The sequence below is a fragment of the Eleginops maclovinus genome, chromosome 16 (assembly GCF_036324505.1).
Source record: "Eleginops maclovinus isolate JMC-PN-2008 ecotype Puerto Natales chromosome 16, JC_Emac_rtc_rv5, whole genome shotgun sequence".
Lineage (NCBI taxonomy): Eukaryota > Metazoa > Chordata > Actinopteri > Perciformes > Eleginopidae > Eleginops > Eleginops maclovinus.
This window is the reverse complement of record NC_086364.1, coordinates 12994491-13010018: the sequence shown is the minus strand read 5'-3', so window position 1 is coordinate 13010018 and position 15528 is coordinate 12994491. Positions and strand designations below refer to the sequence as shown.

The 15528-nt window shown below is 40.1% G+C and overlaps 2 protein-coding genes across 2 annotated transcripts; one reads left to right on the top strand and one right to left on the bottom strand.

The window, feature by feature from the left end:
• Positions 1 to 117: 117 nt before the first annotated feature.
• On the bottom strand, positions 118 to 8861 carry tecra (trans-2,3-enoyl-CoA reductase a). Its single transcript, XM_063903105.1, has 11 exons — positions 6142 to 8861; positions 5343 to 5394; positions 5203 to 5247; positions 4986 to 5089; positions 3486 to 3601; positions 3215 to 3320; positions 3001 to 3073; positions 2005 to 2048; positions 1845 to 1902; positions 1652 to 1740; positions 118 to 1217 (listed from the first exon to the last, which is right to left on the bottom strand). The coding sequence occupies exons 1-11, from the start codon at positions 6307 to 6309 to the stop codon at positions 1044 to 1046; spliced, it is 1029 nt and encodes a 342-aa protein (XP_063759175.1). The 5' UTR covers positions 6310 to 8861; the 3' UTR covers positions 118 to 1043.
• dnajb1a (DnaJ heat shock protein family (Hsp40) member B1a) lies at positions 8680 to 14569 on the top strand. Its single transcript, XM_063903106.1, has 3 exons — positions 8680 to 9218; positions 9979 to 10556; positions 10676 to 14569. Exons 1-3 carry the CDS (start codon positions 9008 to 9010, stop codon positions 10904 to 10906), a joined length of 1020 nt encoding a protein of 339 aa, XP_063759176.1. The 5' UTR covers positions 8680 to 9007; the 3' UTR covers positions 10907 to 14569.
• Positions 14570 to 15528: the final 959 nt, after the last annotated feature.

Below are 15528 nucleotides of genomic sequence, written 5' to 3'. Positions count from 1 at the left end.
TGAGAGTCTGTAAGGGCTCATTTTTAGTCTTAATCAAATATTGTAAACAAACTTTAGATAAAAGTTGTGCCCTAAACGGAATGCTCTCTCACACAAACAATGCAGCAGGACACCAAATACAATAAAATAAAAGTTCCTCATTTTATTTGAAGGTTGAGTCGGCGCAGCGTTCTGTGACATGCACATTCAATGAAAATGGAATAGCAAAGTAAACTATTTATGATGTTATGACCTTATCCAACCCTGGAAATCACCACCATACAAAGTATTGTATTTGGGCAAGTCTTTAGATCAGTACAAAAGAAAAGAAAGGTGCAGCAACTTAATATTAAGTATGTCAAACTATGAAGATAATTTTATAACTGACACTTTACTTTTCACTACTTCTAAATTAACACTATAATCATCTTGTGTTAGTAAGAGGTATATTTTTAAATGTCATCACTGTTTTTTTTCTAAATGAGAAATACACTTGTTTCTTTTACAGAAAAAAAAGTTTTTCCTCAACCATTGTGGAAAACGTGTTGATTGGCATACAATTTCTGATCCAGATAGCTGTAGTGTAAAGGTCACTTGTAACAGCAGAACTCTGCATGAGGCCACAAAGCTGTCAGCTCCAGGCTGCACACTAGTTTGACAATGCAGATTAGCTCTGTGGGAAACTCCACTGATCAGGTTGCCAAAAAAGCTACGAAATCTGGCAATACAAATGAAACAGCACATCAAACATGTTAAAACTTACCAAAGTAGCAAAGAAAATGTTTCATCCTCTCGCTCTTCAAGATCACATACAAGATTAAATTAAGACTTTGTTGCATTTAACTCTGATGGCTTCTTTTGCCTCTCAAAGTCTTGCATTCACCATTTGAACACTCAGAGTAACCATAACAGCCATTTTGGATTAAGTGAAATGGAGTCCAAATGACCGAATTCCTTCCAACATCAGGAGACACTTTCTGACATCCAGTAGATGGAAAGGCCCTCAAACAGCCCATCAGAGAGGGGTGGTTGTGGGTAGAACCTGTTGTTTTCACTGCCAGTCTTTAGAGGATGAAGGGCAGTATGGAAGAGCGCAGGGTGGGGTAATCTCTGTACTCCTTTAAGTAGCCGTAGTGTTTGCCTTTGGCCCACACTGTCATCTGGATGAAGCCCACAATGGTGAAGAAAGCCACAGGCACACACTGGGTCATCAATGTGAAGCCGATCCAGGAGCCCACCTGTGACACACACACGTACGCACACGCACACACACGCACGCATGCACACACACACACACACACACACACACACACACACACACACACACACACACACACACACACACACACACACACACACACACACACACACACACACACACACACACACACACACACACACACACACACCCTGCATTGAGATTTCTAAAACAAGTGAAGGGCAGAACCAGTAGATGGCAGCAACAGTGCATCTTTTGCTAGTTTGTTGAACAGACAGGCAGACAACAGTTGCCATTAGTAATTCACGGTCTATATGTGCAACTTTACTTGCTGCACAAAAAAAACCCACCAAATAACCTCACTGAGAGAGAGACCAAAACAACTGTGATAAACAAATTATTACAACCAGATTCCTCGATTTAAAGATCCAGTAAGAGTGGACTTTGGTTTACCTCATATGTGTAGTTTGGACAAGAAACCAGCCAAAACATCCATGTGAAGGGATTTTTTGTTGGGTAAGGAATCTTCTTTGTTTTTGAACCTGGGATATAGGTTACAACACAAAAAAAACACCTTTCATTGTTCTGTAAAAAAAAAAGAGGAGGTTTAAGGCTAACCCCATATGACTAGTAAGAAAATGCTTACCTGGTTGTTTGAGGTTACGAAGAGCCACATGGATGGAAAAGTTTCCTATTTGACAGAACTGTTGAAGTAAAGACATCCAAAGATGATCATCTACATAACAATGGATTGTTTGGTTTGGATTATTTTACTGAGAGATAAATATATCAGATTTAAAACTTACCAAGAAAATATAAAGTCCTGTATTCACCTGCTGCTGCCCATAATCTGGGGATGTATAGCAGAACAATTGATGAACCCATCCATCGGCACATTAGAATACTGGATTGTATACATGTTTCATTACTTTTTCAGAAAAAATAAGTAGTGTAATGTTTCCAAAGACTAAATTTAACATGATAACAATTGGCTGTATCTCAGAAACTTCAGAGACTATAAGGATCCAATTTGGTATCTATACACTCATCACAAGTTGATTATCTAAGACTTGCTCATGTGCATTATAGAGATTTATGTGGGCAATATTTAATAACTCAATCTTAACCTTTTTCATTCATTTAAAAAAAAAAATCATTTATCTTATGGATAAAAGTGGGATCTTTCATGTGATCTAAAATCCCATTATGTACCGTTAGATACTTGCCTAAAGTATGGCTGTAACAAGAGGTGGGAAGTAACATTTACTCAAGTATTGTACCTAAGTACAATTTAGTACCACACTACAATTCAGAGGTAAATGGTGTACTTTTACTCCACTACATATATTTTGTACCTTTAGTTACTTTACAGATTTGGATTAACTAGTGCTGAAATATAATCAGCACTTAGATTTTAGAAGACTTTAGTTACACCTGGAGTAAATTCACAAGTTGCCTTGCAGTATACAAAGTCATTAACACTAGCTCTCCCAGCTCTAATAACACTTCAACACATCAATAATTATAATCAAAACATATAATATATATTATTCTAAAATGGACCAATTTGCATAATAAGTACTTTGATACTTTAAGTATATTTTGATGCTAATACTTTTGTACTTTTACTTGAATAACCTTTTGAATTCAGAACTTTACTTGTAACAGAATATTCCTACACTCTGGTACTTCTACTCAAGTACAAGATCTGAGAACTTCTCCCACCTCTGGCTGTACCAGATAAAAAGACTTAAAGCAGAACAAATGGTGTGGCATTTTATTCTTATCATATCTGCACTTACAGGGAGTGGTGTAGAGAGGGTGGTTAATGTAGTACGCCATCCAAGCTGCGGAGCACCAGTAATAGCCACAGTTCTGAAATAGAGGGACAGACAATATAATAAGTCATACTGTTCCACAGTTTCAGATTGCTAGGAATATGAACAAAGCAACACATTTTACAAAATCGTTAATCAGACATTCAAAGATCAAAACAAAACTATGGAGCTCACTCACCTTAAATATGTTTCTGAGGGGCATGGTCCCATGGGAGATACGATGGACAAACAGTGTCTCCAGGATCCTCTTGATGTAGTGGAAGGAGTGACACATGCAGGCCAAGCTGCAACAAGACACACATACATGATGAGCTGTGATTAAAACATGGCCAAGCTCTACTCCATTACCCTGACTCCGTGTAACCACAGCAGTAACCTTTATAAGTCTGGTATTCTGTGATACACTGCGGCAACATTGCAACAAATCCCCAAAAGAAGCTGACACTCACTGTACGACCCAGTGCTTGCTGCTGGTGAAGTCATATTTGGGGGAGTAGATGAAGGGAAGGTGGAAGTAGAACATTAAGTAGATGATCAGTGGGCCAACACACTCTGTCAGGAACACCTGAAGGCAGCAAGACAAGACAGAAAGGCTTTGAATAATCTTTCAATCAGTCACATTAAAAGAAACTTTATAGTCACTTTATTGTCAATCTTCTGTGTGTGAGATACAGACAGGGAGATCGAAATGCTGTTTCTAACAAGCCTGGGGAATAAAAATGTAAATATAAAAATATATATACATATATGTATATATATATACACATGCCTCTTAATGTGGGTATTTTTATGTTTGTATATATGTGTCTATGTTTGGTAATGTATGTGTTTATATTTATATAAGTGGTTGTGCTCATGAAAACCGTTTAATAAAAAAGGCTGTAATGATTAAATCCTCTAAAATATACCGTTACCAGTGGAATAAAATATGCCCTTGTAAGATCAACACTCTTAACCCTCTGTCAAAGGGGAAGAATGTGCACCGGACACCAGTATGGCTCGAGCGTCTCTAGTAACCCACATGTCAAATCCATCTTAAAACAAAAACAGTTGCGTGTAGTTGTACAACCATTTAGTGACATAATGCCCATGGAAAAAAAACAAGACACTTAGGCAGCGTGTAATACCAGCTCTCCACAAATGATATGATCAAACGCAGCAGCACAGCTGACAGTGAAATCAATCCCTGAATCAGCACCTCAAGCAGAGCCCTGGATCAGCATGGCTCGACCAATCGCTACTGGTTATCTCTGCGGGGGCACAGCATGCTTCTCCACCCACAGTGGCACAAGTCTGCAGCCTGGCAGGGTGCAGGGTGCAAGGGGTTGTATCAGTGTTGCTAAGCTGCAGGGAATGGATAGACTGGGTGGGCAAGAGTGTGTAAAGAGGCACAGTGAAACCCAAGTGAGAGGTCAGGGGGATAAACACCTTTGGGAGAAATAGAGCCGTGAGATTATATGTCCTGGGACAGAGGACAGGCACTGCGGGAGGAGGTGAGAGAAAAAGGAACCACAGCAAATCACCTCTATCTGTCACTGTCAGTTGATATTCAAGAGTTATTGAGTGGGTGAGAAACCTTCTGTATATATTTAAAGTACAAGAATTTTAAAAGGCCATACTGGTGCTTTTGCATGTTTAAGCCTGTTAAGCAAAAACAGTGTATACTTTGCCGGCCATTATAAGCAAGCCTCTTTCTGTGATGCACTGAAAAACTGAAACATTGACTTTAAGTGAATTATGTAAACACATTTGAAGGAAATTTCCACACAAACATCTTGAAATCATTTCTCAATAACAAAGGAAGGTTAAACGTTGGAAATCGATCTTAAAACATAATGTGCTTAATGAAACAGCTCACAGTAACGTAAGGCATGCATGACTTCAATAATTTACTGAAACACCCAACACCTTTGTATGTTCACAAATATTGTGTGTCTGTGTGGACTCACAGTTCCCCATGTGAGCTGGGGCCCGAGGTCACTGAAGTAAAAGCTGGCTGTGGTTCCCACAGGAAGCGTCTGCAGAATTTCCTCATCCCTGAGACACTTGCCCTCTGAAAACATGACAGTTGAGACAATGTCACAAAACGCCACCATAACACTTAACAATCAACGTGGATTAATGCAGAATTGATTTATTATTTATTATTGAGAAAAACAGACGCACTTGCATCCAAACGCAGGGATTGTCTGGCTGGATACCACTTTGGATCTGTAAAAATGGAGAGGAACTTAACTCTTGGCATGTTTAAGAGATTAAATTAAGATTGGTAAACAGTATAACTTATTATTCTTAAACTTACTCACATGATTTATGAAACAAAGCTTTTATATCCAAAACAGTGGCAGTTGGCTCCACCTGCAATGTGAAAAAACATACTTAGATAGTGTTACATTAGTGGACTACCATGTTGACATTTATATCTCATATTTACACATCATGGAGTTCTGCAATACTGCCTTTACTGCTAACATATTTATTTCCTTTGAACATTGTCGTACTTGCATTTAGACATTTACATCTGCGATGTGACCCCTCACGTTTATTGACAAGACACCTCACATTTATACAAGTTGCTGATCGTGTGCGCCTGCCTGCCTGTTGGCTCGGTGCAGCACAGGCATGCACTGTAGCAAGAACAGAAAATTCCTGTCAGTCGAAGAGGGAATTCTCACCTCCTAACTACAACCCTCGCTCAATAGTAACGTAACTGATAATGGCTGCACTTGACCGAGCCGCGTGCGAAGTATATGATTATCTGTAAAATTACCCGTCTGCTCACAGTGGTAACCAAGTAGTTATTGAGCTAAAACAAACATGTTTCCTCTGACGTCCCTGAAAAGTGGTCACAGTCTTTGCTTGAGCTACTTTTAGAACAGACATAAGATGTAACTTTAAAAGGAATGCACCGGGAGGTGATAAACCATAGTAATTGATCATAAAATCTATGGCATGTAAGGTTTTTAGAACTCTTTGTGCCTTTGTAAAGCACTTCTGTGATGATGCAGCAGTTACAGTAAGTATTATCAGTCTTCTAAAATAATTATGCTCAATATAAAAGGCAAATGTAATCAGAAACCCTTTTTTAATCGTCCTGAAACTCACCTTATCGAGCAGCAGCAGTTTCTCTTTAGTCTTTAGGTCCACAATCTCCACTTCAAAGTAAACAATCCTTTTGGCCTTTTTGGGAGGTTTCGGTTTTGGCCTCGAGGAAGACTTCTTTTCAGAATCTGCTGCATTTCCAGTCTTTGCCTCTAAGGCGAGTACATCCATGATACTGTTAAATCCCAAATGTCAGTAGGCTTGAAAAATATTCTCTGATATGTCCAAGCACGCTGGCTGTCCTCTGGAATGAGAAGCAATTCCCTGCTCCCCCTCAGCGCAACTGTCAGTCCAACTCAAGCTTGTCTTCTGTGGTGCTCTTGGACTCTCTGAATAGCCCTCCACCGCCAGAAGAAGTATGTGAGACCATAAACACTTTTGTCCCCTGGAAGAGTGTACGTATTCAAAGGAGGAGGCAGGCGAACACGGGAGAAAATGAGAAGAAGTGGAAGGAGAGCTGGTCTTAGAACATGAAGTTAACCTGCTCCTCACCTGAGTAGCAGCCTCTTCATGATCCACAGCCCCCCTTCACTCTGCAAAACGCACTGAAGACGAAACCGGAGAGCACCAAGACATAATCCACAGAGCGCCATTTGCAAGGCTAAATATAAGTTGCCTGATTTGCTCTACACCAGCTTGGTAACCTTGGACAGCCACATACAAGCCTACCCAGTGACAGATGCCAATGTGCTCTCATTAGACCTATAAGATACATCTCTTGTCTGCCCTGCTCCTCGCTTGGTTACAGTGACGGTCCCCATTAAAAGCCTGAGCCATGGGATGAAAGACCTCCACATGCCAACACTTCCCCCCCTTCCCCCGGACCACCTGTGTGAGTGGTATTCTTTTCTCTTTCTGACCTCCCTGACAAAAGCAGACAGGTTTATTTCAGGGCCTGTTTGGTTCAAGGTTTGTGGGTTAAATGAACAACACCACTTCTAAAATACTTCAAGGAGGTTTGTGGTCAGAGGAGGGCAAGGAAAATGCTGATTGTGAGAAGATCAAAGATGCCATTCATCCAACAGGGTCAACTGATCATCGCACATAGCCAACTGCATAATTCTGTGGTCTATTTATATAACCGGCAGGAGCAGTCAAAGCCAGCAGCAAGCAGAGGTATCACTGTACAAGACAGATTTTGAGTTTTGCATCAGAAATATCCCTGTGATAAACCTGATACTTGTTTCACTGATGATCAGAAACATCAATGAATGGAAAAGAAACCCTCAAATGCTGGATGCTGAACAACTTTTTTCAAAAGGTGGTAACATTTAGATCAGATGTAAGAGGAATGCTGTGACATAAGATTCCATGGGATCACTTATCCTGAGACTGTCAGTCATTTTTATTCTCTTGAAGATAAATTGTCTTCAAGATAGCCTCTTATGAAGACTAGAAAATAAAACAAATAGTTTACATTTGTTTGAATTGTGTCAGAAAGCTTCGGCTTGTGCAATCTATGTACATTGAGGATGTCTGTAGTTGTGATTACAGAGAAGATAAATGATGCCAACCTCCCCTCCGCTGCCAGCTTGCGTACATTTCCTGAGTCAGGAAACAGGCTGTGAAAATTATTTCAGACCCTCGACACTCTGGACATGACTTATTTTAACTTGCCCCCTCTAGTGGGTGCTAAAGCATTTTACAACAAGAACATCCAGTAGCCAACCATGGGCAGGTACTTTCCCAAAACAAACACAAAGTTAATTTAGCCACGCCGGTCTTAGAAATATCCTGTGCAATAACCCTGCAACACTAAACCGCTTCACTGAAGTAACAAATTATTTATACACACTGACAGTGCAAACCCTGAACTAAGCAGATTGCATGATCTGTATTTCCATCAACAGAGCTAGCTCATTCACTACTTATAACATTAGCTATACAATATTTATTCCAACTTAATTGTACAGTACCAAACATACCACTACCCTGTATGTGCAGTTCACAGTCTATGACAGTACATGTATTGTATGTTTGTTGTAGGTATGTTCATGCCTAGTTTATAACTGTATGTGTGTTATTGTTTAGCTTTGTTGTCTTACGTCTAGCCTATATTTCTTCAAGTGTACTACTTTGTGTACCAAAAGCCACTGGAAACAGTGTCAAATTACTTGTATGAGTCATTAACATACTTGCAAGAGTTGTTTGTGATAGTGTTTATAAGGATTTGTCCGAGGGAATTTAAATATGACTATAGTCAGTATGTTTTAGTCATAACATACTATTAAGTCAAACTTAAGTTACGTTTTCCTTCTGTTAACCCTTTTCCATAGTGAAGAACCTGCGCATGCGTAGTAAAATCAATATATCACGAAAAAGGGCCCGATGCAAGATCTAAACAATATAGGATGTATTTTAGACACCCAAACAATGCCTTTATTATTCTGATGAGTTGCTGCTGGGTGTATGAGTGTTATTAACTGAAATTCAAAGACAAAACCTGAAACTTCTTGATCTCTGCTGTGGTGCAAGCGAAACCGGAAGTTGTTGGCATTGAACCCTCTCGACTCGGTAGTGATGACACGCATCATCATCAGCAGCACCAGCCTCTTCCAGAAGTTTCCTCGCTCGGTTTCCACATCGGTGGGAACACATGGACTGTCCTGTTTTGAGAGGCGGTTCTATTTAATGTTCAGTTTGTGTAGTATAAGTTAACTGACATCGTCTCGGTGAACAGTAGGAGGTTGTCTACGACCCATGACGAGGGAAGCTAACCTTGACAGTTAGCAAGCAGCTATTGTCCGCAGCAGGGACAGCTGTAACCTGGCCCTCAGTCGGGACAACTGGGTGTGATGTTAGCACTGAAGAGAAACTCAAGTGTCATTATGTTTTTTTAAAGTGAAAGAAGAAGTGACCGGTTGTTGACATGGGTAAAGATTACTATAAAGTGTTGGGAATCGCCAAAGGTGCCTCTGAAGATGAGATAAAAAAGGCATACAGAAAACAGGCCTTACGCTTTCATCCCGACAAAAACAAGTCTCCCGGAGCAGAAGACAAATTCAAGGAGATAGCTGAAGCCTATGATGTCCTCAGTGATGTCAAGAAAAAGGACATTTATGATCGCTTTGGAGAAGAAGGTAACTGAACTTCTCACCCTACAGCTTGCATTTGATGCTGCAGTTTATTTCAAACCCACAGTTAAACATACATTTGCACTTTATGAATGTGTTGGATGTATTTGATGCAATCACGGCAGCTCCTAACCGTTCATAGCTGTTTATGGCATCTTGCTTCACTAGTAACCAGACTGTGTGCGTGTGTTTGTTTGTAGGCCTATAATAAGTTTGGCTGCAGAACATGCTGGAAACAACGAGTCCTTGCCTTTCTGTCAGTTAGTTTGTCACCGTAATGATAATACTGGTGCAACCTGCTCAGAAATGCTCTGCTGTCTGTCTTTAGGCTGCAATGTAAATTAGTATGGGCAGGGACAGAGATGTGAAATTAAGGCGTTAAAAAAGAAAATAATGCTGACTAAATACAAGAGTTGTTATTGCTTGAAGCAAGCAGTAGCTCTACTACTATTATTACTTTCTACCAACTGATTTCGCAACTGTCATATAATACAATTTCATTGGTACACGTTACTTACTTACAACTTTTCTACTAGAGCCTGGCTGATACTGGATTTATTTAAGCAGATTCCTATTGTTAAAGAGTTCCTCTAAAGTCCTATGACATATTTCTATCCAGTATTCGATTTCAAACCTAAACACATTTTTTTGTTAAATATGTGTTTGTTAGAGAATCGGTCTCAAAATGACCTCAAACAGATCTTCAGAAATATTGGCCATTCTTTTTTCTAACATAACCTTTTATTTTCTCTGATGTTTGGTCCAGGACTAAAGGGTACACCTGCTAGTGGAGGACACACTGGTCAAAGCTACAACTACACCTTCCATGGAGACCCTCACGCAATGTTCGCAGAGTTCTTCGGTGGCCGCAGCCCTTTCGATCATTTTTTCCCACAAAATGGGCATGATGACATGGACATCGACGACCCTTTTGGTCAATTTGGCATGGGAAGAATGGGTGGCATGAGTGGCTTCCAAAGGTCCTTTAAATCCCACCCAGGTGGCCCGCGCAGAGCGCACGAGAAGAAGAAGGACCCGCCCGTCATGCACGAGCTAAAGGTGAGCCTGGAGGAGGTCTTCTCGGGCTGCACCAAAAAGATGAAGATTTCCCGGAAGCGACTGAATCCGGACGGCTGCACCATGCGTAACGAAGACAAGATTTTAACGGTCGACATCAAGCGCGGCTGGAAGGAAGGGACGAAAATCACCTTTCCCAAAGAGGGAGACGAAACTCCCAGCAACATTCCTGCAGATGTGGTGTTTGTAGTTAAAGATAAACCCCACCCGGTGTTCAGAAGAGAAGGCTCAGATATTATATATCCTGCAAAAATATCCCTCAGAGAAGTAAGTGAACAATGATCGTATTAAAGATCACTCAAAGGCTCCGATAGACGCACAAACATTGCTTGTTCCAGTAACATTTTGAGTTAAGATGTTGACTATGATGCATTGTTTTCCTCCAGGCGCTGTGTGGATGCACAGTCAACGCCCCTACACTGGACGGGCGGACCATCACTGTGTCCTCCAGAGACGTTGTCAAACCTGGGATGAAAAAGCGAATTGCTGGAGAGGGACTCCCTCTATCCAAGTGCCCCGAGAAGAGGGGTGACATGGTCCTGGACTTTACGGTGAAATTTCCTGAAAAACTGGGCCAAAGCACACGAGATGCACTAAAGCAGATCCTTCCACCGTAACAAGTTAACATTTCCAGCAACACACTCCTCTGCTCTTTAGACCGGACAACTGAGGCTCAGGGCAGATTTGGTTCACTCTATTAAGCGTCTAAAGACTTGGAAACTGACAGAGCAGCTTACATAAGGGTTTGTGTGTGCGCTCAGTGGAGGTTGATTAACAGGTTAACATCAAAATAATATCGCAAGTTTCTGATAAATTAGCTAAATGAAACGTGAAGGAATACTAGTTCCATCCACTCCTGTTATGCAATTATGAGAATTACGAGTTCATAGAGATGAGCAGTCTGGAAACCATTCCCCTTTGCAGAAAAGGGTGCAACAGTACGACTTATAGAGCACCAGTCAAAGCTGAAAAACAATATAGAAAACTGGATGGAAGTAACCCATTTCTGTTTGTGTCATGTATTAACGTAGGGGAATATTACATCTGGTCTGTGTGGAGCCATTAGGTTTAATCTGCCGCTAGTTTTCATCTCTGGTGGCCCAGCACCTTCAGTGGAAGTTGAACTAGTTGAAGTTGAACTAGCATGCTTCATGTACGTCATAATTTATTTGCTAGATGTTTTTCCATTGCACTTTGTCATGTTTAGATTTCACCGTTACACCAACTCTTTCAGCTGAGCCTAGAATTGAAATATCTTTTGTGGTAAATAGAGGAAATTATTAATGATGGTGTGTATAAAGATACTAAAGAAGTTGTCATGTCAGGTGTGGTTGCAAGAAGGACACACTGTGTTTTTGAAGTAACAGTAGCAGTTTTTTGGGAGTGTTTTAAGGGAGCACGGAGCTAGCTGATTGACAAAACCTCAGGTGCAGTGACGCATGCTTTTATGTGGTTTGAACTGCATTACTCAAAAGGATGTGAGTTTTGGTTGCCTTTAGATCGAGTAAAGGCTAAAATACATCCTGAGAGGTTAAATCATTGGATCTGACCCTCTGTATTAGCACCAAAAGATGACTTTTGAAGCAGATCGGTGTCAGCCAGATCTGATAATAAATAATATACATTGTTTGTCAATTTGGTGTTTTAGTTATCTACACTCTTTGTCACAGCAAATCGCCGTTTTGTAGGGCCCGATCTCAAACTGACTATAAAAATCCATCCATCGATCAACCGCTTATCAGGAGTTGGGTTTCGGGGGTAGCAGTTCTAGCAGAGGGCCCCAAAATTCCCTTCCTAGAAAAATACAATTTAAAAAATACACAAGTCTAAAAATGAGTTCAACATTAAAAATGTTCATTTGAGATAAAGAGAACTGACAGGCTCTTTGTGTCGGCAGATTTCAGAGTTAAGGTATCAAACGGCTATTGGGAGGGAGGGAAATTGATCCCTAATGTTTACTTCTAATGTTTATCCAGCTCATTACTTATATAAAAGATATGTGGGGAGACTTTTTGTGCCAAATATTTGTCCCTGTGTAGTTAAAATATGTCTGTCTAAAGTATGTGGAGAGCATGTGTATATCCTGTAACAGTATGTGTGACTGACTAAGCTACCAAAAGCTATTTACTGCACTCGTACCCTTTGAGGATGCTTAATTTACAGTTTGTATTACATTTCAGTTCCTACGTTTGACTTCAGTCGGGTCTAGACTAAATATTGCAGAGAATAAGATGAAGTGAAACCTGCATTAAATATTTTAGTTTGATTATTTTATCCTATATCTTTTATTGCTCCAGGATGTTCAGCTTCTGGAAATATGTAGTAAAATTCACTCAACTCTGCAATATTCAGCATGTGCACCTCGACTGTATGATGATGGAAATTAGTAAATCAGTATTGTTCTTTTTCCACTTTAAGTACAGTGGGGCAAAAAAGTATTTAGTCAGCCACCAATTGTGCAAGTTCTCCCATTTAAAAAGATGAGAGAGGCCTGTAATTTTTATTATAGGTATACCTCAACTATGAGAGACAGAATGAGAAAAAGAAATCCAGAAAATCTCATTGTAGGATTTTTTATGAATTTATTTCAAATTATTGTGGAAAATAAGTATTTGGTCAATAACAAAAGTTCATCTCAATACTTTGTTATATACCCTTTGTTGGCAATGACAGAGGTCAAACGTTTTCTGTAAGTCTTCACAAGGTTTTCACACACTGTTGCCGGTATTTTGGCCCATTCCTCCATGCAGATCTCCTCTAAAGCAGTGATGTTTTGGGGCTGTCGCTGGGCAACACAGACTTTCAACTCCCTCCAAAGATTTTCTATGGGGTTTGAGATCTGGAGACTGGCTAGGCCACTCCAGGACCTTGAAATGCTTCTTACGAAGCCACTCCTTCGTTGCCCTGGCGGTGTGTTTGGGATCATTGTCATGCTGAAAGACCCAGCCACGCTTCATCTTCAGTGCCCTTGCTGATGGAAGGAGGTTTTCACTCAAAATCTCACGATACATGGCCCCATTCATTCTTTCCTTTACACGGATCAGTCGTCCTGGTCCCTTTGCAGAAAAACAGCCCCAAAGCATGATGTTTCCACCCCCATGCTTCACAGTATGGTGTTCTTTGGATGCAACTCTGCATTCTTTCTCCTCCAAACACGACGAGTTGAGTTTTTACCAAAAAGTTCTATTTTGGTTTCATCTGACCATATGACATTCTCCCAATCCTCTTCTGGATCATCCGAATGCCTAGCAAACTTCAGACGGGCCTGGACATGTACTGGCTTAAGCAGGGGGACACGTCTGGAACTGCAGGATTTAAGTCCCTGGCGGCGTAGTGTGTTACTGATGGTAGCCTCTGTTACTTTGGTCCCAGCTCTCTGCAGGTCATTCACTAGGTCCCCCCGTGTGGTTCTGGGATTTTTGCTCACCGTTCTTGTGATCATTTTGACCCCACGGGGTGAGATCTTGCGTGGAGCCCCAGATCGAGGGAGATTTGCAGTGGTCTTGTATGTCTTCCATTTTCGAATAATTGCTCCCACAGTTGATTTCTTCACACCAAGCTGCTTACCTATTGCAGATTCAGTTTTCCCAGCCTGGTGCAGGTCTACAATTTTGTCTCTGGTCTCCTTTGACAGCTCTTTGGTCTTGGCCATAGTGGAGTTTGGAGTATGACTGTTTGAGGTTGTGGACAGGTGTGTTTTATACTGATAACGAGTTCAAAAAGGTGCCATTAATACAGGTAACGAGTGGAGGACAGAGGAGCCTCTTAAAGAAGAAGTTACAGGTCTGTGAGAGCCAGAAATCTTGCTTGTTTGTAGGTGACCAAATACTTATTTTACTGAGGAATTTACCAATTAATTCATTAAAAATCAGACAATGTGATTTCCTGGATTTTTTTTACAGGTCTCATCTTTTTAAATGGGAGAACTTGCACAATTGGTGGCTGACTAAATACTTTTTTGCCCCACTGTATTTTGGTGTTGCCTGCTCCTGTGGGAGTTTTACGTTTCTTACATGGGGTTTAAGATGAATGTATGTGTAAGCCCCGTTTTTGTTTCCCTCATTTTTCCTTTTTTTAAAGGCAAAATGTGTCACCATCATCTAGTTTTACCTCCTGTTTTTATGTTGTTTTTAAAATGCCTCAGGTTGGAGTTCAAGATATTTTGATTTTTAGCTGTGAGGCTTAAATGGATTGATAATGAGATTGAGACATTTTCAATAGATCCTATGCTGTGATGATTTGCATTTCCATATTAAAAAGACTGGCAAGTATCTAACCAAGTGCGGCCTGCGTGTTGTAGTTATTGAGAATGTTTTACATTTTTTATCTGAAACGTGACATTTGAAGTTATTAAGATCCAAATCTGTTTTAGTCAACATGGTCTTGTAGAAAAATGGGATTCCCTCTCGCACCATTTTTCAGCCATTTACTGTAAAGTACACCCAACATCTTCTATTTAAAAAATACATGTTTTCATAAAGACCCATCTGGTGACATTATTTTTGTGTTGTACAAAGATAACTCACAAATTAAAGTGTGTGCTTCATAAGCTACATTGGAGTTTATGACTAAGGCAGTCATGTCTACCACTGCCCTCTAATGTTCACGATGTATAACTACACCGGCTTTACTTATATGGATTGAGTATGACCACGGTATATGTTATATTTCCCTTAAACATGGACTGTTTGAGCTGACACAGCACTCATGTCTCAAGGTTTCCCCCTCATTGTTTGTTGATGACATAATGCAGATGAAATCTAATATGGTACAGCCTTCATTACAAGACTGGTTAAAAATCAGTGGCGTTGCTTAAATATTTTTATTAATGTAGAAAATGCATGCAATTGCATTAGATGGCAAGTTATGCATCGTGTGTAGTATGGCTTTTACAAAACATGGAGCACACATGGGCTATAATCGAAATGTAACCCCATACATACTAAATATACAATAGCATGTATAGTAATTTGCATTCATAATTCTCCAGCTGTAAAACATCGTTAGCTTATAATCAACACTAAATTGTGTGGGAAACAAGTTCTAATCTAGCAAGGTATGCATGTCCAACCAGAATATATTTCTAAAAAGGCATAAAGAAATATGAGAGAACTCTGGTTTATATTTATTGATTACAGAATACAATAAACAGCTTTTGTGATACTGAATCTTCAGAAGTGGGAAGCAACTAAGTACATTTTACTCAACTACTGTACTTAAGTGCAATTTTGAGATACTT

Bases quoted from the DNA above. Each gene is read 5' to 3' on its own strand.
- tecra (XM_063903105.1), bottom strand. From the start codon at position 6,309: ATGGATGTACTCGCCTTAGAGGCAAAGACTGGAAATGCAGCAGATTCT. The intron at 3,321-3,485 runs GTGAGTGTCAGC...GTCTTGTTGCAG, and splicing joins AGCAAGCACTGGGTCGTACA to CTTGGCCTGCATGTGTCACT. The intron at 1,903-2,004 runs GTAAGTTTTAAA...TTACTTCAACAG, and splicing joins CAGGACTTTATATTTTCTTG to TTCTGTCAAATAGGAAACTT.
- dnajb1a (XM_063903106.1), top strand. From the start codon at position 9,008: ATGGGTAAAGATTACTATAAAGTGTTGGGAATCGCCAAAGGTGCCTCT. The intron at 9,219-9,978 runs GTAACTGAACTT...TGTTTGGTCCAG, and splicing joins TGATCGCTTTGGAGAAGAAG to GACTAAAGGGTACACCTGCT. The intron at 10,557-10,675 runs GTAAGTGAACAA...GTTTTCCTCCAG, and splicing joins CAAAAATATCCCTCAGAGAA to GCGCTGTGTGGATGCACAGT.